At 40.2% G+C, this 25,657-nt stretch overlaps 2 protein-coding genes across 3 annotated transcripts; one reads left to right on the top strand and one right to left on the bottom strand.

Moving 5' to 3' along the window:
- Positions 1-2,269: 2,269 nt before the first annotated feature.
- On the top strand, positions 2,270-11,031 carry LOC145783876 (cdc42 homolog). Of its 2 annotated transcripts, none has more exons than XM_082595631.1 (4): positions 2,270-2,364; positions 3,871-4,067; positions 4,470-4,676; positions 10,858-11,031. In XM_082595631.1, the coding sequence occupies exons 1-4, from the start codon at positions 2,353-2,355 to the stop codon at positions 11,000-11,002; spliced, it is 561 nt and encodes a 186-aa protein (XP_082451757.1). In that variant the 5' UTR covers positions 2,270-2,352; the 3' UTR covers positions 11,003-11,031. The 2 variants fall into 2 exon arrangements, with proteins under 2 accessions (XP_082451757.1, XP_082451756.1); XM_082595630.1 differs by having other exon boundaries at positions 4,470-4,682.
- A 2,045-nt stretch (positions 11,032-13,076) lies between these two features.
- On the bottom strand, positions 13,077-19,118 carry LOC145783963 (uncharacterized). Its single transcript, XM_082595723.1, has 2 exons — positions 13,414-19,118; positions 13,077-13,302 (listed from the first exon to the last, which is right to left on the bottom strand). Exons 1-2 carry the CDS (start codon positions 19,116-19,118, stop codon positions 13,077-13,079), a joined length of 5,931 nt encoding a protein of 1,976 aa, XP_082451849.1.
- Between the last annotated feature and the right edge of the window lie 6,539 nt (positions 19,119-25,657).

Below are 25,657 nucleotides of genomic sequence, written 5' to 3'. Positions count from 1 at the left end.
TCCTTTTGCCTTGCAAGACTTTTCAGCACCAGAGCAGTGTGATCCCCTTCTGGGGCTCTTCCCAGAAAAAAAAGAACTCTGCAAAAGTGGATTCATAAACATTTTTATTGGCGACAACAACTAAAGTGTTTACAACGATGTTTCTTAAACCAGGGTAACCGCACCCAAAGGCAGGCGGTAGAAGTACTGAGATTGGGTCATCAACTTATTGAATACAGGGAATAATAAAACTCTCATGCCTTCATTTCATCAAAAAATGAAATCCTTACATGTTCTTAGAAAGAGCAATGAACGGTTAACATGGAGGAACTTTAAATTATTTACATTAGAAGCTGTCTACTGGAATGTATTTTTCCTCGGTGTTCATTCCTCAATTGGTTTTAACTATTGCAATTATATTACATTTATACACGGCAAATCGAAAAGAAAGTTAGGCTATCTAACTTTGACTTCACAATCTTATAACAAATGGCACGAATTTCGACTTTAAAGCAATTAAACAGGCCATAAAGTTTGACTGTTTAAAATAAGAACTTTTTGCTCTGAATACTCAAAAGCCTTCAGACCCCACAACGTACAGCGCGTCTGCAACGGAACCTCAGAAACACATTCAATGTCTTGATTCATGAAGGCATCATGCACATTTCTGTTGTTATTTTGAGATTTTTGCCTACACGTTGATCTACGTGAGATGATACTTTCTCGAATTGTGAACTCAAAGGTTGGAAAGAGGAAGTACAAGAGGTTAGACCTCCTGCAATGGGTTAATACCATCTCTCGATGCAAAAACAACAGAACGGAGACAATGCTCTTTGTGTTTTGAATGTCTGTGAAGCGTGAAAGATTCAAGTGAAGCTCTGAAAGATTACAACTGACCATTCATCAATGTAAATGAAATATTTGAAAAAGGTGATAAGATCCCCAAATATAAATGGCATAAACTATTCTAGCAATGATGGATTTTGAGCCACAAGGAATTAAAGGTTGAGAGTTAAGAAGAATACACCTTTTATGTCAAGAGAATCAAATTCTTTGGTTGTAACATGGCTAGCTTCGTAGCCTACGCCTACAGCCCAATTTATGTTTTCTCACCTTCAAAAATTTTACCACCTTGCACCGTAATAACGTACTTTGACATGCAAGTCAGATTTTTTACACCGAATATTCAATTAATAAAGGAATTTTTGCAGGCCTACAATACTGTATTGTAAAATTGTGATAGTCGCACAAAATAGCAGTAGGAGTAAGCCTAAGCTTCTGCCAAAAAACAATACAGTCCTGAAAACAAACAGTATTTAAAACATGAATGTAATGGGGAAAGGCTTACTATGTTTCTGCCAGGACGCGTACCTGGAGTATCACACATCCTTTAGAAGTGTGTAAGCCTGACAGTATTATTGGTCTAAAACGATCTTTTACGAATTTATGGCTACACTATTGAAACTTTTCAAACACTCGGAGGATCGAAACTAAAACAAGAAATACGGTCATTAATACAAAAATTTATTATGAAGAAGGGTAGCTATAGCCTACTGCATTAAGTTTTTCAATCTAGCATCCATTCAAAATAAGAAAAAAATGAATTGCTCAGAATTAACTGATGTAGGCTATTCACTGAATTTCACAAGATTTTTTCTTGTATGATGAAACCAGAAAAATCAAGAACGTTTTATTCCCATGATTTTAGAAATCCCTGGGTGAAACATGGATAAAAATAGATACAGTGAACAGTCTGAAATTATGATTTTAGACTGCGTAAAGATTAAAGAACATATCTTTATTTGTAGCAGCACGTAGGCCTAATAAATCAGTTTGTTTACTTCTAAATTGCATGGAACGATTCAGCGGAAGTGATTCTCAGATTGCAGAAAGTCTGTAATTCCACCAACAATCCTTACAGGACGTGACACCATGAAACAACAATAGCGCGCCATTCCATATGCAATAAGAAAATCGCTTGGTTTCAGAACAGACGTTCGTTTAGCCTGAGTGTGCAAATATCAGCAAAGTAGCCTATAATAGTCTACAGTTTATGTTCACGTACGTAGGCTATAAATGTGTGATGTTTGACAAAAAGGTTTTCTACGTTCAGGTCGTAGCCTAAGCTTATGAAGTTATTGTTACTTGATAAGGGCTAACGTGTGTATGGCCGAAAACGTTTGTAGCTTATAGTTTATGTTCAATTTTAATCCATTATGTTAAATGCCGTGTGGTTGCTTGGTTGTATATGTCTGTGGCTGAAGAAAGTAACCTTTTTACCAAAATTGTATTATGAAGTTATTCTTTTAGAAAAACTTAGCATAACTGCCTTTATTTATTTATTTTTCGTTCAAGAAAAGCTCTTGACAGATCATGGAATGTAAGGTAATTACGAGAAAATTTTCTTCACTTTGCATGGATTTGCCTTCTGATCTATTCTATAGTAGCCTAGTCTACAGTAGGCTACACAAAACTAATTCGCTTTTTTCACCTACATCGATTCATACCAACAAGGTAGCCTAAGGTGAAAGTGGTTACCAGTACCGTACTTGGTCACATCATCATTGATGAGAAGACAAGATTCTCATTAGACGTTGCTTTTACCATAAAGTGAATATGGTGGTCAGTTCCTTTCTCTCAGAGGTCTTTCCTTTCGCAACTATACGCCGACTCAATTTATTGCACCCTGAGCAGGGGTGAGCGGTATTTTTCAAAAACTAGCTGAAGCCAAGAGTCAAATTAGCATTCTATTGGAGAGCAAGGGCCTTATCTGCTGTTCTCTTCCACCTGTTTCATGTCTTCTCATCTCTCAATGCTTGGATTCAAGTAGTCTATGTGGGATTCACCTTTACCTTAGCCTACAGACAGCAATAAAGTAGTAGGCCTAAATGTCAGACCCTTTGTCATCAGTTGTTGTCACTGCCAACTTCATATGCCAACTTACGACATTTCTGTCAGTCTTTTTCAAACGTAGTGTAGGCCTATGTATGTAGACTGTAGGGGAAGTGTGGGACCTATGGAACGCCGGGACCTATGAAACACCAGATTTTCTCCCAAACCAAAAGTGGACTTAAAAAATATTTATATTTGGAAACACCGTTTTGACATGTATAAGCAGAAATAAACTTCGAAAATTCTGGAAAAGACTGTTTTGAAAGACGCAAACGCTTTTTTATGTTTTTGAGCTTGAAAATGTATCTTTGAGGTCTAACTTTGTAAAAATTCTTCAGGAGTTTAGGGCAAGCAGGACTCTTAGCGCAGAATCTCCGATGAAACCATTTATTTAAACAGTAGCCTATATAGACAAGAATGTAGCACAGTGAAGTGCATCATTTCAAACTTACAACCAGTTATCTAAACATCATGGCGATGTGGGACCTATGGAACACTGTTTCACATAAGTGTTTCTGGCTGGATTTGTCATTTAAATGGTAAAAAATTAAGAAAGAGACACTGCGGTTTTAAATAAGCTTTTGTGTTTCATTTTTTGTTATTTTTCTGTGTATTCGTTTTTTTCGATTGGTGCTGAATGTTTTCCGTGGTGCTTTGTTAAAAATCTAGATTTTGCTTGACAATGAGCAGTGCTTTTAGCTCTAATGCAATAGCGTTCCATAGGTTCCATCGGGTGTTCCATTGATCCCATAGGGGTGGGACCAATGAAACATTTCGCAAATTTTTTGTTTTTTCTCGTAACAACCTAACCAATCAATATATTTTTATTTCGCTTTATCATAAGTTAAAACCACCCACCAGCATAATATAATCCAAAATTTAGGTTGTTTGAAGTTAAAATACAAAAGTTATGACCATTTCAAAAAAAGTGTTCCATAGGTCCCACACTTCCCCTCGAGTCTGTAGACCTTGTATTTACATCATGAAGTTTATATTTAGCGTATAAGGCTTGCTTTGATTGGAAACACTGGCTCTGGAAAAACAAGTATTGTCTTGGCTTTCACACACGACAAACCTCCAGGTGAAAATCCACCAAGTATTCAAGACACTGCTTTTAGCAAAAAGATTAAACAAACTGATGTTTACGTGGAACTATGGGATACTCCCGGAAATTGTCAAAGTCCACAAGTTAACAAGTAATCATCACAAAATTATAATTTTTGTCGCATAGCCTTACAATCAAACTGATCGTTGACCAAAGGAAGCCTACTCACTAGACGTGAATTTCGCTAGGATGCTGCATGAGAGGTAGAATTCCTTGTGAGTGTGTCACATTACAGATGTATGTGCCGATACAGAGCCAACATGAGCAATATTTTTGATTCGGATGCGAGATCAGGTAGTTAGTCTATTACGTCAATTTACAAGATTGGTCACTAACTTGCTATCACTCCGGAAGTTAGGCCTGCTTAAATTTTAAAATTAGGCTAAGCGGCGATTGGCAAGTTTTGTGTTTTGGCTTTGACAAATTGTCTTACCTTGAGACTGAAGCTTCATGTACTGTAGAAATTGGCTAACTATTTTCTAAATTGCCCTAGATTGCGACTTATGTCCTATGGAAATACTGATTTGTTTTTGATCTGTTTTCCTGTCACTTCTCCAACTTCTTTCGAAAGCATTGCAACCCAGTGGATCCCAGAGATACGACGTCATGGGGATATTCCATTCATGCTTGTAGGCACGAAAACAGATTTGAGGGAAACAGAAAAATGTGAAGATTCTACGAAAAATAAAAGCAACAAAAGGTTCATGTAAGATGGTTAATTTAAATTGTTTTAGTTTGAGGTATCACTCAGACATGTTTGAAAAATACTGGTGGGCCTAGCTTGAATGAGCTTGATCAGCACTTTGGCAATGGAGACTGTCAAGTGCACACGACACAACTTTTTTCATTAGAGCAAACAATAACCTAGTCCTGGGGTTCCCAAACATTTTTACTCGCGACCCCTTTTTATCTCCTAAAATGTTTCGCGGCCCCTTACGATTAAAACGACGAACAGTGCGAAATATACATTTGTGATAAGTTATTTATTGAAAACAGGGATATCTGGAGAAGGGGATATGAAGGCTCGCATTGATTGCCTTATTGCTCGATTGCCTTATTCTCATGACACTGCCAGGGTGGTAGTTTTTAGTGCTTTAAACATGTGGTTCTTTTTAAAATTAGAGAAAGTTTTGTAGTGCAGCTGGTACAATAAGCTACAAAAGACAGTTAGCAAATGTTACGTAGAGCACATTTAAAGAATACTTGTTTACAAAGACATTTGAAAAGTTACCAGTAGGCCTAAGCTGTTTTTTTTTTGCAGTAGCCTAAGCCTTTGCAGTAGGCTAGATGTAAAGCAAGTAGGCTATATGGGTAGTTGAATTAACAAGCAACCATGAGCATGCTGTGAATATCCAGGTGTGATTCTAATAGCGCAATGCAAGCTATCATAACAAGATTTATTAAACTACTATCGGTGCCAATTGTCATTTTACGATAAACACAGATTATTTACGATAAACAAAAGCCCTTCTATTGTCAGACGTAATAAAAGCCTTCGTATCCCCTTCTTTAGATATCTCTGATTGAAAAGCTTAAAATTAAATCTAACGAAAACTAAAAACTATTTAACGTTCTCAGCTCAGTTTGTTTTTATTTATTTCTGACCATATCAACGAAGCCTATGAGCAGCCTACTGGAAACAAAACAAAAAAGCAAACACGTTTATTCAATGTGAAGGGTGTGGCTGTCTTTAGCTATAGGCTACAAAGCAAGTCCGCTTGTTGCTCAATGTTAGTTAAAGCTGGTCTCAATGCGGTTTTGATGTTGCTTAGGTTGGAACGGTAGGCGAAAGAAGAACATTTCACACAATTTATTTTGAAATTTTGGTTTACAGATGTTCAATTTTTTGATGAACGCACCAATTTTAGATTTCAATGCAAAATATTGATGTAGGCCAGGCATATTCTCTTAAGAGGGACAAATTAAATTCGTTTAGTTTTTCAAGCAAATCTGACATTTGACATAATTTCAAAAGCTAGGTGATATTGCGAAAATGATGGACCAAGACTGAATTTTATTCTGTTGGAAAAATCACGATCTCGGTTTTCAATGTTAATTGGCTAGCCATTTTAAAGCTTTGACTTTTGAAAGCCACTTCGCTTCACGATGCAGTAAAATAGTTTTTAACTCCGATTGCATTTCACCTCATAAGTTTTCATAAATACGGGCAGCCTATTGAGTGTGCGACTCTTAATAAAGTTAATAACTGTCACAGCATCTCGCACAGAAGTGCTAATATGCAGTACCTTGTGCAAATTGCTAGGCTCTACTTTCTGCGCCCCCTGAAGTTCGTTACGCGACCCCTTGGGGGGGTCGCGACCCCCAGTTTGGGAAGCCCTGTGACCTAGTCTACATAACAATTCAGGCCAGCCTATCTTTCAATATCAAGTTTATAGTCTAACATTTACATACCGTAGTAATTGCAAAATAACCTAGGCTTTATTATGAACAAAGTTTGCAATAGGCTACATCTGTTGGTTAAGTTTTTTTTTTTTAATTTGTTAAATTTTTCGCCGAAATGAAACAGATTTGTTTTAAAAATGGCAAAAAGAATTTTTTTTTTTAAACATAAAATTAAAATTATTTATGTTGAAATTTCAGCGAGCTGTCCCAACAAACGATGGAAACTGTAGCCTACGGCCCCACCACAGTCTCTTACTTTATTAATATAGAGACTGTGGCCCCACAATAATAAAAATTAGACAACTTCCACTTAACAACAGTTTGGTTATTCTGAAAGCGAGTGACTCGTCCAGTTAAATAGTAAATTCGTTTTGCTTCAATCAGCTTCACGAGACTTATGAACAATGAAATCATACCATAGCCTAGGCCCTAGGGGAAGGTAAGGTGATTTGATACATTTTTGACATTTCTGGCTATAACTTGAAAACGGCTCGCCTTAGAAATCTGTTTGTTGGTTCAAATTAAACTTTGTTGTTTTGCGCACCTTTCTGAAAAGGTTTCAAGTTTTTACCTTGAATAGTATTTTTTGTATAAGCGTTCCAAAAATGCTATCGAATCAATTCACCTTCCATGGTAGTTGATACACCCTGGAAGGTAAATTGATACAGTATTAGTTAACTCAAGAATCTGACACAAAGCGTGCAAATTTGATTCAAAGCATACCAGAATTAGAAAAAGAATACTTGTTATTACATTACAAAAACGAAATAAAGGGTTTCTGAATAAAATCTACAGAAACAACGCATTTTAAGTAAGAATGTTAAAGGCACTATCTCACCTCTTGTGAATGGTGGAAATTCCAGTGCATTTGTGAAAACGGCTTGGCTCAACCAAAGATATTTTGAGCACATCAATGCTTGTTCTGTGCCCAACTTCAATTAATAAAGTTTTAAAGACTTTCACGAATTGCGCTAGTTGAAGTTGGACGCAGAACACGTTGATACACCATATCATATTACCTTCCACCCGCTATAGCAAATCACCTTACTAAAGAATTTGGGTCAAAACTGGTGCTGCTCAGCTGAAGCATGTTGGTCACAGTGGTAACCCAGCTAGAAAGCTACGTATATTACACGTTGATTTTTGGTTGATTTTAGGTAGTATGGTATCTTAGGTAGAATTAAGGTGTTATTAAGGAGTTTGTGTACACCAACACAAATTCACTTGTTTAAAAAACATTTTTTTAGAGACATATTTTAGCTATCATTTAGTATGACTAGTTTGTAAATATGATTCTAGAAGTTTTATCAGGGATTATTTTTTGAATATAACGCTTGCAAAAATAACACGTGTTTTCCACGTATATTACACGTGTTCAAAATCCTATGATTATTTGACTAATTTTTAAGGTATATAAGGTAAAATCACACCCAGAAGAGGGCATACAAAAGAGAAAAAATGTTTATCCGAGCAGAAGGATGTTTTACCGGGATTTTTTGTATTTTGATTATATGTTGTTTCCACGTGTATTGCACGTTTCCATTTGTTGAAAAGTAACACGTATTTTCCACGTATATTAAACGTGTTGAAGTTCTTTCGTTCATTTGGGCAATTTTTAATCTGTGTTAGGTAAAACTACCTCCCAAGGACGGTATAAACAGAAAGAATTCTCCACTCAAGTGGATTGGTGTCAACCACGCTCCTCCGCATTTTTTAGGATATAAGTTAGATTATGTGTTTTTGTAGGTGTCTTTACACGTTTTTATTACGTTATGTAAAAAGGAAACTTCATGACATTTTTTAGTCGCAAATTAATGTGATCTTTTAACGATAGTTCTTAGTGTAAATTTAAGTGGTCTCGCTTACTGATATTAAACAATTACTTACTAAGGTTTGGTACGGTAGCCACTTTAACAAGTCGAAATTCTGCCACTAAAAATGACTAGAATGAAACCGCCAACCAATCATAAGCCTGGTTTAAGTGACGTAAAAATGACGAAAAGAAGATGATAGAAAGCAAATTAAGTGATGGATTTTTTGTCAGCTGGTTGGTTTAGGGGTTTTGTCAGCTGGTTGGCTTTCATTGACGCGGGTTCGATTCCCACCACTGCTATTGCTCTTTTTCTTCTCTAATTCCAAATAAAGTTCAAAACAAGCGTTAACTCTCCGAATGAGTGCTAGAAGGGTCACAATTGGACAGTAGCCTCTTATAACAATATGTGTTATACAAATGTGTTAAATAAATACAAATGTGTTAAATTGTTGATTTCAGATACGGTACGCGGAAATTAGGTAGAATGTGGGTGTAAAAACACGTAAAATCCACCACCAAATATACGTGTAATACACGTGAAATAGTGTCGACACTTATACGTGTATTATACGTGAAAATTAACGTATAATACACGACCCAAGGAACTTAGAATCTACGTGTCAGATACGAGGAAATTAGGTGTAATGCGGGTGTAAAACACGTAAAATCCACCACCAGATATACGTGTAATACACGTGAAATAGTGTCTACACATATGCGTGTAGTATACGTGAAAATTAACGTATAATACACGACCCAAGGTACATAGAATCTACGTGTCAGATACGAGGAAATTAGGTGTAATGCGGGTGTACAACACGTAAAATCCACCACCAAATATACGTGGAAAACACGTGTATTAGTGTTGTCAGATACGAGGAAATTAGGTGTAATGCGGGCGTAAAACACGTAAAATCCACCACCAAATATACGTGTAATGCACGTGAAATAGTGTCTACACATATGCGTGTATTATACGTGAAAATTAACGTATAATACACGACCCAAGGTACGTAGAATCTACGTGTCAGATACGAGGAAATTAGGTGTAATGCGGGTGTAAAACACGTAAAATCCACCACCAAATACACGTGTAATGCACGTGAAATAGTGTCTACAATTATGCGTGTACTATACGTGAAAATTAACGTATAATACACGACCCAAGGTACGTAGAATCTACGTGTAATACACGTGAAATTTCTAGCTGGGAAACCATAATCTCTTCGTGGGAAAATTGTAACATAAGATTCCCGAATCTGTTCGTCTGTATGTAATGACCGAAAAACAAACACTCTTTTGAAACGTCTTTTCAAAAAGTGTATTCCTGTAAAATTAGCCCGCGGCTATCGAAAATGGGACGCAACACCGTACGCCTCTAAAAACTGTCACTACAATACAAACTACTTAGATAAAGACGGAATTTTTGTCCAGCTAGCAAGCACTAAGCAAACAGTTAAATGTGCGACTAACTCTCAAGAAACCATTTCACGAATGACCAGAATAGATATCAATATCTCAAACTCACGTACGCAGTACTGTGACGTAATAGTGAAAGACATTGTCACGCAATTCAAACAGGTGTTCAAAGGCGGTGATGCAATGTTTCATGTTTAAACAGGTTTGACACAAGTCTTGCGAACGATGGTGCAATTTTGGCTCATTTTCTAGCAACTTCCATGACGTAAGATGCCAGCTAGGTTAAGTAGACCATAACGGTTTTTATATGACGTTTGATTAGGTGAACCATTGTCGGGAACACATGTGCTTTACAAAACCAAACCTAGGTAGGATGAAAGGCTCATCTATATACTAACAGCTGACTATATTTTTATTTGCGTTAAGCTTTTCCTCATTTGTCTACACGCTAACATGTAAAGACGAAAAAGTTTGGAAAAAATCGCAAAAAATACATTTCTCTAACTCACAGCCTTGAAAAATAAGTGACAACTCAGAAATCAACCCGCAAGCCATTATTCGCATTTTTCTACCACTTAACACAAATATTTTTGCTAGATTTATTTCCATGAATGCTGTAAGAGGGGGTGTATCAAATTACTTTCTGTATCAAATTATCTTACTCTCCCCTACCAAACAAGCAGGCATAAATGTAGGCTATTAGTTGCTATCTATAGGATACGTAGGCTACTAGCTACTCAATTTTAACTTTTTTTTGTTACGTAACAGACACTTTCTTGGTTCTAATTCCTATAGGTAGCCTATCACAACAAAATACTTTTACATGTTCTCTAACCTCGATGTAGGCTACAAACAAACTACAGTAGAACTCGGTTAATCCGGATCTTCGCCTAATCCGGATGAAGCTGGAAGTACAAATGAGTCAGGTTTGATAGAACCGTCATCGGTTAATCCGGATCTTCGCCTAATCCGGATGGAATCGCCAGTCAAATCGAATCCGGATTAACCGAGTTCTACTGTATTGGCTAAAGTTGGGTGATTACTAAAAATAGACTAAAACGTGTATAAGACAGCCATAACAAGCAATAAAAAAACAGCTATCATGATCAATGGGAAGTTTTAACTTCCAGCCAATCCACTAATTGCTCCCGCCTACGTAGCTTGCTACATTTTGTAAAGTTTTGTCTTACCATAGCCTTGAAGTATTTACGAGCTTGATTATATAGCTTCAATTTGTTTGTTTCAGGTGCGACGAAGGACAAGCAGCAGCAGACTCTTCAAAAGCTTTAATGTACAAAGAATGTTCGATTTTTAACAACCATACAGTACAAGAATTGATAAATGATGCTGCTACTGCTGCATATGAGCACAAATTTGGGAAGCGCTCTTAGTTTCCCTTGGAAATGTTTTGAGTTTTGACCCTGTTTTATTAACCTTCAATAAAAATTCCATTATTTTTTGTGGTGTTAAATGTTAGTCTTACGTCTACTCTATATCATAAATATACACCATGGTGACCAATACAGCATACACAGGCCACGCCAATGTGCAAGCTTCAAGTGTAACTGGAAGCCGATCTGTTGCAATAGTCAAAATGTAACACAGGTCTAAGTTAATAGTTTGAATTGGTGTTAATAGCATTTGCCATTATCGAACTAAAAAAACTTCTTTGAGAGTTTAACCCTGACAGTTTCCAATACTAAAAGAGGTTTTGAACCACTGACGCAGACGTGGTCAGCAAGGTTTGGCAGAGTGAAATTTCCGCATGTTGTTGAAGTCTGTGTGAATTATTCCGATGACTACATGCCGCTGAATGGAGAGCGTTCCTTGGAATGTGTTGCTCAAATGCACATTCCAAGAGTCGAACCGCGCAGCGCCACTTGTACAAAAAAGTAGCTGCTGGCTTAACAATTAGTAGGCCAATTAAGTCTGTTATCGGAATTGTATAAATAGAAAGATCAAGCAGGTAGGCCCACAGCTCAATCCTTGAGATTAAAACCTACGGACAGATTTCCGTGTAGCGAAACCTAGCGGATGGAACCATTCACAAACAACGCTTCAACATCAAACTGAAACTTCCCGCTGCAATCTTGTTGACAGAGCTTGTGTGGTGGTTTAAAGTCTATTAAAGTAGACTACAGTATGCAAAACTGATAAAAATAAACTTTTAAAGAAGTTTTCCTAAATCCAAAGGCAACGATTTTCACAATAAATCAACACTGGTAGGCTATAGATGGTGTTGTGTGCGACGCGAACACAACAGGTGCGGTAGTTAATTGCGCCGGTGACGTCACGATTTTCCTAATCCACCCGGCAGGACTGAGCAACTGTTAAAGCACGCCAACTTGAAGAAATCACTCGGTTTCCAATGACTGCTTCGCAGCAATGAAGTTTATACGGTTTTTCTGTCAAGAAATAACACAACATAAGACACTAGTCACAATTCAGCAAGCACAACAGTCGAACTGATAAACGTACCAAATTTGTTGACAAACAGTTCTCAATCCACTGTACGGTACACAAGTTCCACAGGTTGGCCAATGACGCACTGAATAAATAAATTCGCGATGTTACCTTACACAATTATTACGTAGGCTACCGTACCGTACAACCATAACGCTAGGTCAATAATCATTAAAAAACAAAGAAACGTGGCAATTCACTTGGCCTAGTTAAGATCGGTTTACGAGAATTAATTTCCATTAGGCTGACAAATTATTGGTCAATAATTCAGTAGTAAACATAAATCCACAATTCACGACACAAATCAATCAATCATACAATTCAGAATAATGAACGTACCGGTAGTATGACCGGATCAGTAATGCCAAATGATGCACTTGTACGCGAAGGATTCTATAGTGATTGACTCTGCAATATTTAAGTTTGAAGTATTAGCCTAACAACAATTTACGCACATCAGAGATACGTTACGTTTGTTTACGGTAGACAGTCAACATTCAGCTACAAAAAACATTATTACATCACAAGTACGCTCACCAGTAAGTTGAACTTTGAGAGATAGCAAGCTGCAAATATGGAATTCAGCCTACACGCAAATAAGTATTACCATAGCAGTTGTCAAACTTAAGTCCTGTAGAAGTACATAACAGAGAAGCAGCTAACAAAGCATAAACATCAATCAATCAACTTTCAGTCACAAACTACAGTAGCTAACAAGTTCGGCTGGCTGGCAAACTAGCAGCAAAAACGAAAACGTCTCGAAAGTTCCATAAACAATCTCGTGGTGAGTGTTGCCATTTGCAAAGAGCGATAACATAACAATGAAGGGGAAACGACGCTAGGTGGCGAATACACAAATTAACGGGAGTAATGCGGTAAAACGAAAGGCAGGCCTATCAAGGACCTGTTGAAAATCTAACACTCCCGGGCCAAAGAAGGGCCAAACTGGCTCGTTCTTTTCATGAATAAAAGTTTTTCAACAGTCTATTGTCATGTAACAGTTCAGTCTTTAGTCTCTTCCTCATCGCTCTGATCTTCCAGCAAAATCTCAACGGTGTCTATTGGTGTCTCATCTTCATCTGGATCATCTTCTTCCCTTTGGACAATTACACAAAGTTTGGATATTGGTCTCTTCAGAGATCCGGTTGCAGTCTTCACTTCTACGGAGCGAACAACGCCGTGACGATCAGGAAATGTTTCAATTACTCTGCCTAGTGGCCATCGTTGTCTGGGAGCAGAGTCATCAATCAAAAGGACGATGTCTCCTCTTCAGACATTCTCCTTTTTGTGAAGCCATTTTGCTCTTGACATCACAGATCGTGGGTATTCCTTAACCCACTGCTTCCAAAAGGTGTCTGCCAGAAACTGCACATGGCGGTATCGATCACGTGGTCGGTAGCCATCTCTGTCGCAGCTTAACATTGGCGGTAAATTCGCTGAAGAATTCAACTTCAACAAGTGGTTAGGTGTAAGAGGTAAGTCGCCATCAACTTCCAGCTTCACATCGGTGAGTGGTCTTGAATTGACGATGTCTTCCACTTCAAGAAGTAACGTGTGCAATGTGTCATCATCGAGTGGTTGTTTTGGTAAGATGTTCATAAGAATTTGACGTACTGTGCGAATCATTCTCTCCCAGGCTCCGCCCATGTGGCTGGCTGTTGGGGGGTTGAATGACCATTGTATACCTTGTTGTCGAAGGTTCTGGTGGATCTGGTTCTGATTCCACTCATCGATGGCTTGCTTCAAGATTCTTTCACAACCCACAAAGTTGGTTCCATTGTCAGAGAAGATTTTCTTGATGGGGCCTCTGCGAGCTATGAAGCGCCGCAAGGCATTTATGAATGCGCCAGTTGTCAGGTCTGGTGCCACCTCCAAGTGAATGGCTCTAGTTGTGAGACATGTAAAAAGGCAGCCGTATCTCTTAATGTCACTTCGTCTGTTTCGGACATTTAGCGGCCCAAAAAAGTCAACGCCAGTCTGTGAGAATGGTGGCTGTGACGTTTGTAACCTTGCTTCTGGCAGTTCTGCCATGAGCTGTTGTCTAGGTTTTGCGGTCCTTCGTCGGCAAGGCAGGCATCTTGCAAGTACCCTTTTAACCGCAACTTTGGCATTAACTATCCAGTATTTTCGGTTAATATTGTTCAGTGTATGGCTTTCACCCATGTGCTTCGATTCGTTGGTATGACAATGTTCAATTATCAAGTCCGTTAAGTGGCGCTCTGGAGCTATGATAGCAGGATGTCGCGTTTCGAACGGTAAGTCGGCTCTGTCGATTCGTCCGCCAACACGTAGAACATCTTTCATTAGGACAGGGCTGAGTTTTTCGAGTGGGATCCTCTTGGATTTGGGCATGTTTGGGTGTTCTCCTTTGGATAGAGATTTGATCCAGGCAGGAAAACTCTGACGCTGCTCGTATTTGATTAACTCAATTTCTGCCTCATCAAGTTCTGGCACACTGATTGGTCCTTTCAGTGTAATCTGGGTTTCTTTCTTCATGCGCATCAGTAAGTACGATTTGAATCTCAGGAACCAAGCTACTGATAGTTTCAGTCGGCGCAGAGATGAGAAGTAGGAGATTAACCTGTTGGTTCCTTGGCTTTCAGTCGTAGAAGCAGTAAAGGTTTCGATTTCTCTCTTTGGTTTGTAAGCAGCAAAGATATCTTCAGATTGTGGTTGCTGAGCGGTTTGATTGGGCCATTCTTCTGGGGGTTTCCTCAGAAAATCTGGGCCATTGAGCCACATCCCAGAATGCATCAAGGCTTTGGCCGTCATGCCCCTTGATGCTTGGTCAGCAGGGTTCTGCTTCGTGTCGACATGGTGCCAATCATACACTTTGGTATGGTTCAAGATTTTTTGCAATCGGTTTCGTGAAAAGGTAGGGAACCTTTTGCTGTCAGCCAGCAGGCTCTGCAGCACAATCATAGAGTCTGTCCAGTATAGACATGGACAATCAGGTAACTCTAACTCTTGCTTCACAACACGGGAGAGATTAACAGCATCCAATGCCGCTTCCAGTTCAAGGCGTGGAATCGTGTGTCTGCCCGGACCTGGAAGAAGTGATTTCCCCATCACAAGACTACAGATTACACTCGAGTCAGGTAGTATGGATCGCAGGTAGCAAACTGCACCCCGGGCAACAGAAGAGGCGTCAGAAAAGAAGTGCAGCTGCACTTGAGGAGGCGGGCCGCTGACTTTCAGCTTGTAGCAACGAGGAATCCTGATGTCTCTCAGGTGGAGCAAACTGTTCCTCCAGGCAATCCATCTCTTCAGATTAGATTCGTCGACCGCCTCATCCCATCCCAGCTTCTTCTGGCAAACATCGCTGTAAATGAGCCTTGCCTCAAGTATGACAGGTGAGACAAATCCAAGTGGGTCATAGAGGGAGTTGGTTATGGACAGCATCTTCCTCTTTGTAGGTGGATCTTCTGGTAAGTCAACTGTGAACTGGAACTCATCGCTTGTAACGTCCCAGTTTATACCCAAGACGCGCTCTCTTGGGCTTTCTGAGGGCAACAAGTTAAGCATTGCCTTTGATTTTTCTTCATCGGGGAGCATCTTCATTAGCTTCTCACTGGTGGATAACCACTTTGTTAGTCTGAAGCCACCCATACCGAGAAGCTTTCGTAAATCATGGACCAATTTGATTCCTGCTTCTTCGCTTTCAACGGTCACCAAGCAGTCATCAACGTAGAAATTTTTCATCACCACTTCAGCAATATGCGGGTCGAAGTACTTCCCGTGCTCTCTAGCAGTTTCGCGCAAGCAAAATGTTGCACAACTGGGGGACGACTTTGCACCGAAAATGTGCACTTTCATCCGATAAGCCGAAGGATCTTTGGATAGGTCTCCGTTTGGCCACCAAAAGAATCTCATGGCATCGCGGTCACGCGGTGAGATCCTGACTTGGTAAAACATTGCCTCCACGTCTGAAGTTATGGCTATACGTCCTTTGCGGAATCTCAGCAGGACGCCAACAAGAGAGTTCATGAGATCTGGGCCTTTCATCAGAAAGTCGTTTAGTGACCTTCCGCATGACGTTGCAGCGCAGTCGTAGACTATACGAAGTTTGTCTGGTTTCTTTGGGTTAAGTACAGGATGGTGAGGTATGTACCACTTGCGGCAGTCATTGTTGACTTCGTCTTGAGGAATGATCTCAGCATAGCCCTTGTCCAAGGTGATTTGCATTTGTGTTGTATACCTTTCATGAAGAGCGCTGTCACGTTGTAGGCGTTTCTTCAGGCTATCCAGTCGTCGTAGAGCCATGTCACGGCTGTCTGGAAGCTCGACGGTGTCATTACGCCATAGCAATGGTAAGCGATAATGGCCGTCTACATGTTCGAGATGACGAGACATCATGTCATAAGCTATGGGATCTTCCCTCGAGAAATTAAACCCAAATTCTAGCAGTTCCTTGTGGGTTCGTAGCAGATTCATTAGACCTTCCTTATCATAAAGGTCGGTGTCAGCTGTTGGAGAAAACGTTTCTCCTTCATCAGTAATTATTAAATCGGATAAGTCTTCTACATCGGTGGGCCACTTCATGCCACGGACAAGAAAATTTGAAATGTCGGATTCAGTATCGAAATTGCCTAAGCCTTTCTTCTTCGGACGAGTACCTCTAAGCAACCAGCCTAAGGGTGTCCTGACTGCATCAGGTCCTTGCTTCGGGTTAGGTGCAAAGCGGCTTTCAATGCATCGGTGGGCGACAGCATGATCATTTCCGATCAACAGTGTAACTGTACCATGGTCCAGTTGCTTCAAGTCAATGCCTTGGAGATGCTTGTGCGTTTGCAGATACTCCGGAGAAGGCGCTGGAGTTGGCTTGGTAGGTATCTTGTCAACGACGATCACATCTGTCAGTTCTTGCACTTCGCCGCCAACTACTGGTAGAACTTTCAACGATACAGTTGAAGAATTAAAGGAATATGGTCCACTCGAAGACAGTGTTTGCACCTGGAAGTCACCAGATGGCTCAGGTTTCAGTTCAAGCATCTCTACAAGTTTTTGTTCACAAAAGGTGCGGTTTGAACCAGAATCTAGGAGAGCATAAGTATGTATTACCTTTCCTTCTCCTGTCACACGTACGGGAACGATGTCCAAGTAAGTTGCCGAGTTGCTGGTTCTGGAATGGAAGGTTTCTACAACTTCATTTGTGTTCCTTTCTGATGGTCTTCTTCGGGGATCATCTGGCTGGCTATCATTTCTTCTATTAGCAATGGGATTAGGGTGTCGTCTCTGGATTTGTTCTCCAGTTGTGACCAGATACCGATGTAAAAGAGAATGATGTGATGAGCTTCCGCATTCAGTGCATTTACCTCGGCTTCTGCAGTCGGCACGTATGTGATCTGGTCCAAGACAGTTTAAGCACAATTTGTTGTTCCTTACAAATTGCTCACGTTCAGTGACGGATTTGGCTTTGAACTCTTTGCAGTGTTGCAAATAATGTGTACTATCGCACAGGATACATTGTATGAGTCGCTTGTTGCCAATTCGGAGCTGTCCGGATCGTTCAGTAGGTTTTGTCACTACGTTAAACAGTGAAGCCTTTTGTTTCCCTTTGGTGTCAGGCTTGTTAAGTTTGTCGACATTTGATGAAAAAAGTTTCACGCCATAGATTGAATTGGCAATCCTAGATTCGTTCGTTATGAAGTCAGCAAAATGTTGGAATCCAGCCACTTTTCCAGTGTCGTCATTGATTTTCAGAGCTTCAATTACCCACTTTTCTTTCAGAGACGCTGGCAGCTTATTTGCAAGGCAGGTGATAAACTGCACGGTATCCAAGTTCGAAGCTTCGGTGTTTGAGCTCAATGATGAACAACATCTTTTCAACAGGACGGACAACTTCTCCAATTGTTCGGGTTCGTGGTGAGAAATTCTGGTAACAGCTCTCAAGCGTTCCTCGCAAGCATGCGCAATAACGTGTGGTTGGCCATACCTCCGTTTTAATTCTTCCCACGCTTCATCATAGCAGTTGTGACCTTCGCTGCTATCGGCAAGGTGCCTTATTTGTTCACAGACTGCATCACAGCAGTGCTGCATGAGGTAAGACATCTTCCTGTCGGGTGTCAACCAATCAGAAATATGGGACTTAAAACGGTGCCAGAAAGCCCAGAAATCGAGTGGGTCACCAAAGAATTTCTTAACATCTGGTTTAGGTAGAAGTCGTTCTGAAAGATCAGGTTGTCGGCTAGTATAATAACAAGGGTAATTTACCTTTTGGTCTGGCATTCTTGCAGATGTTGCAGTTGGTTCTTGTTTGTGCCGCTCATCACCGTGACGCAGAGGTTCCAGGTGTGTGTCTTTGTGAGTAAAGGTTTGCTGTGGCAATCGTACGGGTGTCATTGATCCAATATTGATAACCGAAGAAGAATCATCTTGCCAGAGTGCGGCTTCAGTTTCGGCAGCTTTAATTTGACGCAGGTCTTCAGCTTCGGCTCTCTCACGTTCAAAGCGAGCTTTATCCTGCTCCAACCGAGCTTTATCCTGTTCCAACTGAGCTTTCTCCTGTTCCATGCGAGCGAACAAGCGAGCTTTATCCTGTTCCATCTGAGCTTTCTCCTGTTCCATGCGAACTAGTTCTTCTTCCTCTCGTCGCCTGGCATCATTCTGTTCTTTTGTCAAACGAGCTAGTTCCAATTTGGCATGTGCTTCACGTTGACGCAAACTGTACGTTGTACTCGATGACCGAATGCTTCCGGATTTGGAGCGGTGAGAATGGGTACGCAAAGACGAGTGATGTGAACGTAGTGGAGGAGTTTTAGTGTCTGTCCTCTCGCATTCCGTGAACCACTGTTTGGCTCTATCAGCAAATTCTTCTTTACCTTGAATGTAATCCCGTTTGGTTGAAAGACCTCCTGGAATTTGTTCATTGTCAGGGACATCGACACAAAGCGCCATTAAAGAGGCATAATTTTTGTCAATTTCTAACAGGATAGTCTGTACTTCTGTGAGGTTTTCACGTTTGCTCATCAGCTGTTCACCACGCTTGTAGCTGTCTCTCAAAGTATCAGCTGCTTGTTGAATAGCTTCGGCTTTGGAATTCATAACTGTGTATGCAAATCCGCTTCGTAACAGCATAAGCTAACTTCAGCAAATGAGAGATGTCACGTAACGCTGATGGGAACTTGGTAAGTAAACGCAAATTTGATCGTCAGGTTGGTGAAGATCAGCAGTTCGGTACAATTGACGAAATCAGCTTCAGTTCAAAGATGGTCAAGCTTTGATGCCAAATTTGAAAAACGATGTTGTGTGCGACGCGAACACAACAGGTGCGGTAGTTAATTGCGCCGGTGACGTCACGATTTTCCTAATCCACCCGGCAGGACTGAGCAACTGTTAAAGCACGCCAACTTGAAGAAATCACTCGGTTTCCAATGACTGCTTCGCAGCAATGAAGTTTATACGGTTTTTCTGTCAAGAAATAACACAACATAAGACACTAGTCACAATTCAGCAAGCACAACAGTCGAACTGATAAACGTACCAAATTTGTTGACAAACAGTTCTCAATCCACTGTACGGTACACAAGTTCCACAGGTTGGCCAATGACGCACTGAATAAATAAATTCGCGATGTTACCTTACACAATTATTACGTAGGCTACCGTACCGTACAACCATAACGCTAGGTCAATAATCATTAAAAAACAAAGAAACGTGGCAATTCACTTGGCCTAGTTAAGATCGGTTTACGAGAATTAATTTCCATTAGGCTGACAAATTATTGGTCAATAATTCAGTAGTAAACATAAATCCACAATTCACGACACAAATCAATCAATCATACAATTCAGAATAATGAACGTACCGGTAGTATGACCGGATCAGTAATGCCAAATGATGCACTTGTACGCGAAGGATTCTATAGTGATTGACTCTGCAATATTTAAGTTTGAAGTATTAGCCTAACAACAATTTACGCACATCAGAGATACGTTACGTTTGTTTACGGTAGACAGTCAACATTCAGCTACAAAAAACATTATTACATCACAAGTACGCTCACCAGTAAGTTGAACTTTGAGAGATAGCAAGCTGCAAATATGGAATTCAGCCTACACGCAAATAAGTATTACCATAGCAGTTGTCAAACTTAAGTCCTGTAGAAGTACATAACAGAGAAGCAGCTAACAAAGCATAAACATCAATCAATCAACTTTCAGTCACAAACTACAGTAGCTAACAAGTTCGGCTGGCTGGCAAACTAGCAGCAAAAACGAAAACGTCTCGAAAGTTCCATAAACAATCTCGTGGTGAGTGTTGCCATTTGCAAAGAGCGATAACATAACAATGAAGGGGAAACGACGCTAGGTGGCGAATACACAAATTAACGAGAGTAATGCGGTAAAACGAAAGGCAGGCCTATCAAGGACCTGTTGAAAATCTAACAGATGGTCTGACCTTTAGATCCCCTTTCACTGTTCAATGGTACCCTACTTTATGTTTTATTGAAGTTTTGTGCAAAGCTAATCTGCTGGCGCTGCTCTTGACAACTCTACTAGGCTACTATCCCACTGCTTAATATTTGTTGCTTATTTTATTGATGCCATCAGTTGTGCGCCCCGACAGCTCAATTCGGCGCCGGACTTTGAACATGAAGAAGTGGCAAGATCAACACAGCGCTGTTTTTGATCTCAGGGTGTGCACTGGAACAAAGTATTTTTAAACACAGCTGCAGAGGTGAGAGGTGTAGCCTGCGGAGTTTAAAGTATTTTGAAACCGGAGTCTCGGGTTTCGGTCGAAGTGTGAAATTCTTGCCAAAAACAAGAGCCAGATCCCGATTTTTGTCACTATTACAGCAGCATACCGTAGCCTACGATCATTTACCCTGTTGGCTAGCCTATAGGCTATGTAGCGGCTAGGGCAGTTGTTATTTTTATAAAGTTCCATCTGATGTTATTTTCCAAGCAAGCATTTTTCTATTTAAAAATGTGCTTTTTTATAACAATTAAAGGATAACGAAGATGTGGCCTATATTGGTTAATTGGTTGATTTTGAATCTTTATTCTCTGACTGACAAAGCCTTGATAGGTTATTCTTGGTAGTTTCGCATACCTGTAGAGGCTTTTGACGCACTGCCAGTTATCGAGATTGGTAGAGTGAAGTTTCTGTTTGTTGAAATGTTGTTGCCGAGAATTATTCCATCCATGAAGTGCCCGTGAATGGAAAACAACCAGCTGAGCTATCGGGGCAAACGTATAGGCTAGGCTACCAAAGACATAACTGGCTACCAAATTAAAAGAGTCTGGATGGTGGGGAGGCCTACCATAGGCTACCCCTACAGTAGGGGCCTTACTGTATGATTTGCATTCGAAATCAGAGTAGGCTAGAGTTTGGTGCCAATAATATCCCCAAACTATTTGGTGCCGGACCGGAGTTTGAAGTCACAGACTTTGGAATCGGAGTGGAGCAAAAGTGCAGAAAGTCTGACTCTACAGCAAGGGTCAAACTCAAACTCAAATTGCTTTGACTGCCAAACGAACACTTGTAAAATGACCAGAGGGCCGCACAATACACAAAAAGAAATCAATAAAAAAACAAAAAAAACAACAGAACGCAATAAAAAATGTAACTTGGTAAGAACACACCAAGAACGTTAGATCTCAACAAAAAGTAGTTAGAATAAGAAGATGGAAAAACACTGTAGCCTACAAACGCAAAAAAAAAACGCAAAAAAAACGCAAGCCAAATGACGGACCTGGAGAGTAAAAACAGGTCCTTAATATCTGCGTTGTGAAGTAGTCGTGTGAAGTTTGATGGGTATTTTCAGTTGTTTTTTTTTTGAAAAATTTTAGAGTGCATTTTACTTTTCTAAATCTATAAAAAAAAATATGTACGGTAGCCTAACTGTATCGTTTCTAGCACTAACTGCAACGTTAATCTGATGAAATTGAAAGTAAAAGCAACAATAAACGCGCACCATGACAATGCGTCAGTTAAAAGTGAAACGTCAGTGAAGCAATAAGCCTACCTGTTTATTGTTGCTTTTACTTTCAATTTCATCTGATGAATGTTGCAACTACAGTAGTAGGCTACTAGAAACGATATTGTCCTGATGACCACCCAAACTTTTCAGTATTTAGCCTACTATAATTGCTATTTATTTCATGTTTTAAAAATGCATCGCTGGCACTACCAAACGTTCTCGCGGCTACGTGTTTGAGATTCTTGCTCTAGCCTACAGGGCATAGGAACAGGAAACACTTATGGCCTCATCTCCATTCAGCGACACCTAGTGGATAAAATAATTCATAGAAAACAAATTAAAACTTCACCCAGTGACCCTCGATGATCAAGCCTGCGTAAGTGGTTCGAAGTCCCCTCAAGTATGAAAAGCTGCCAGAATTAAGCTCTCAAATAAACTTTCTCCGTATGAGTATAAAAATTCCGACATTCAACAATGTGAGCAAAAGTTAAGAGCTACTGAAAAATACGCTGAAATTTTGTCCCTTCTACATCTTTCTAGACGTCTGTTATGTTTCACAAATATTCTTTTGTAGCGGTAGTCGAAAATAAAAACAAAGTAGGCCTAGCTGAATTATTACTTTTCCTTGAGAAAATACTTGATTTAATTTTTATTCGAATAAAGTTTCAAATAAGGTTTGTTCCACTTTGTTAGGGAAATCCCCAAATTGAAATCTAGGACTCAGTAGTCAGTACTCAAGACTAGTCACTAGAGACAGAGTCAGGCATCAGGCTCAGGTGTCAGGTCAGTCAGATTGTCAGAAGTTCGGAGCTCAGAGTCAGAACTGAGATGCTTAAACTTCAATTCATTAACTTTTCAACTTTATGGTCTGTAAAAATGACGGTGGTGAAATTTTGTGTGTAGGCTGATGGATTAATTCAATTTATTTTTTTTTGTTGGAAAACAATAGCAATGATAAATTTCAGTTTATTGTTTTGTTGCCGATAAACAAACAAGAAGTACATACAAATTGAGTAGCCTACATACAAATTGAGTGCCTATGAGCGCAACAGGATGGCAACGAAACCCCTATAAGGTCATCTATGTCAGCTGCCACCCTAGCCTGTTGCAGGTATAGTAACACAGCAATTTGAGTAATAAAAAAGTTCAAACAAAAAACAAATAAGCATACTATGGACTAACAAAAACAACTAATCATACTAAACCGGAAATACAAACACCATATACAGAAAAAACAAAGAATTATCAACATTAACAATAATAACAAGGAAGTGGCTGCGTTTACGGCGCCGTAAATACAGACGTTCCATGCCTTTTTTCTAGTCTTTACGTCGCTTTTAGTGCGCATGCGCGCTGTTGCTGAAAAAAGCTGCATATATAACTAAATTCAACTGTTTTCTCCAAGTGATTCAGTGGCGCACGCGGTCTGCGTCAGATTCGTACTCCCAAGGATATGAGTTCGATACTTCCAAGAGGTGTGCTTTTTTTTAAGCTAAATTCTCACCTAAAGTGACTCAATCGTTAGGCTGCGCATCACAACGAAAAAACAGTATATGATAAACATAGCAGAGATCTAGAAAAAGGTAGAAGTGACAAAACGCGGATGTTATACCGTGCATGATACCAGATAGCCGAGTGGTGAGAACGTCTGCGCGGCGTTTGAAAGGACGCGGCTGTGTCTCGGTAAAGACACTTAATGGCAAGCCAAAATAAGGGGAACAGCTGACTCGAAGACTAAATATCACTTCGCTGCTTCCTGTTGCCTGTTTTATCGCATCTGTGATCGTAGTGTAGGCTACTGTATGTTATCGCAATGGGCGCAAATGAAAACCCGATTATTATTATAAAGCAGGACAATCAGTTTAAAATATGACGTCGTCGTCGTGTGAGCCTCTGGGGCCGAGGGTCTATCCTTTTACCACCCCAGATTCACGATGTTCCCGGACTACACTGGAAGGCTACTAGAGAGCAGCCAGTCTTTGGTTTCGTCATCCATGACACGCAGACCTTAGTTCAACTCTCCGTTAGGTGGCTTGAAGATGGAACAGTCATTGATGATGTGGTCTGTTCCTCGGCACCACATTCACAGAAGGAGGAAGAGGCCATTCCCCATTGGTGCATGGTTGAGCGGAAAAGCCCGACGTCCTGTCCTGGTATAGTGTTAGGCCGATTGGGCGTGTGTCGGCGTCGGGGATGAACGAATAGAGTTTGGCGGCGCTTGACTTCCATTCAGAACTCCATTTATAGTCCGCCCAAGCAGCCGCAGAGACGTCTTTTGTTCTCAAACCTTTAGTTAGGCTACTTTACGATTCAATCGTTAGGCTACCGGTACGCATTTTTATGGCCGTTCAGTTTAGTTTGTTTTTAGTTCTGACCATCACAACGAAAAATCAGTTTAAAATATGGCACGGTCGTAAACACCTAAAAATTTTATGAATAAGTTATAGAATTTTAAAGAAAAAAAAACTCACTAGCCTTTTTTTTCTTTCTAAATTTATAAAAAAAATTATTAAGGTGTTCGACCGTGCCATATTTTAAACTGATTTTTCGTTGTGATGGTCAGAACTAAAAACAAACTAAACTGTTTCTGTTTTTGTTTTATTTTTTTGCTATTTGTTTTTTGGGTTTTGTGGCCGTGCTAACTACTGATATAGCCTACTACATAATTTTTCATTCAGGCACGTTTTAAACCTTTCAAGGTTTTGCCACCTTTTCCCGTTCGTTAACGTGCTGGTAGGTTTATATCGATTTTTGTAGTTAGTATCTTTTTCGTCCCGGACGCGTTAATGACGAAAAATAAAATGATTGATTGATTGAACGGCCACAAAAATGCGTAGCCTAACGATTGAATCGTAAAGTAGCCTAACTAAAGGTTTGAGAACAAGACGTCTCTGCGGCTGCTTGGGCGGACCATAAATGGAGTTCTGAATAGAAGTCAAGCGCCACCAAACTCTATTCGTTCATCCCCGACGCCGACACACGCCCAATCGGCCTAACACTACCAAGACAGGACGCCGGGCTTTTCCGCTCAACCATGCACCAATGGGGAATGGCCTCTTCCTCCTTCTGTGAATGTGGTGCCGAGGAACAGACCGCAGACCACATCATCAATGACTGTTCCATCTTCAAGCCACCTGACTGAGTGGAAGGTCTGTGTGTCATGGATGACGCAACCAAAGACTGGCTGCTCTCTAGCCTTCCAGTGTAGTCCGGGAACATCGTGAATCTGGGGTGGTAAAAGGATAGACACTCGGCCCCAGAGGCTCACACGACGACGACGTCATATTTTAAACTGATTGTCCTGCTTTATAATAATAATCGTGTTTTTACTTGCGCCCATTGCGATAACATACAGTAGCCTACACTGCGATCACAGATGCGATACAACAGACAACAGGAAGCAGCGAAGTGACATTTAGTCTTCGAGTCAGCGTTCTTTCAAACGCCGCGCAGACGTTCTCGGCTATCTGGTATCATGCACGGTATAACGTCCGCGTTTTGTCTCTTCTACCTTTTTCTAGATCTCTGCTATGTTTGTCATATACTGTTTTTTTGTTGTGATGTTCAGAATTTAAAACAAACTAAACGGCCACAAAAATGCGCAGCCTAACGATTGAGTCACTTCAGGTGAGAATTTAGCTTAACAAAAGCACACCTC

This window comes from Aplidium turbinatum, chromosome 15 (assembly GCF_918807975.1).
Source record: "Aplidium turbinatum chromosome 15, kaAplTurb1.1, whole genome shotgun sequence".
NCBI lineage: Eukaryota > Metazoa > Chordata > Ascidiacea > Aplousobranchia > Polyclinidae > Aplidium > Aplidium turbinatum.
The sequence above is the reverse complement of the archived record's forward strand: the minus strand, read 5'-3'. Positions and strand labels throughout refer to the sequence as shown.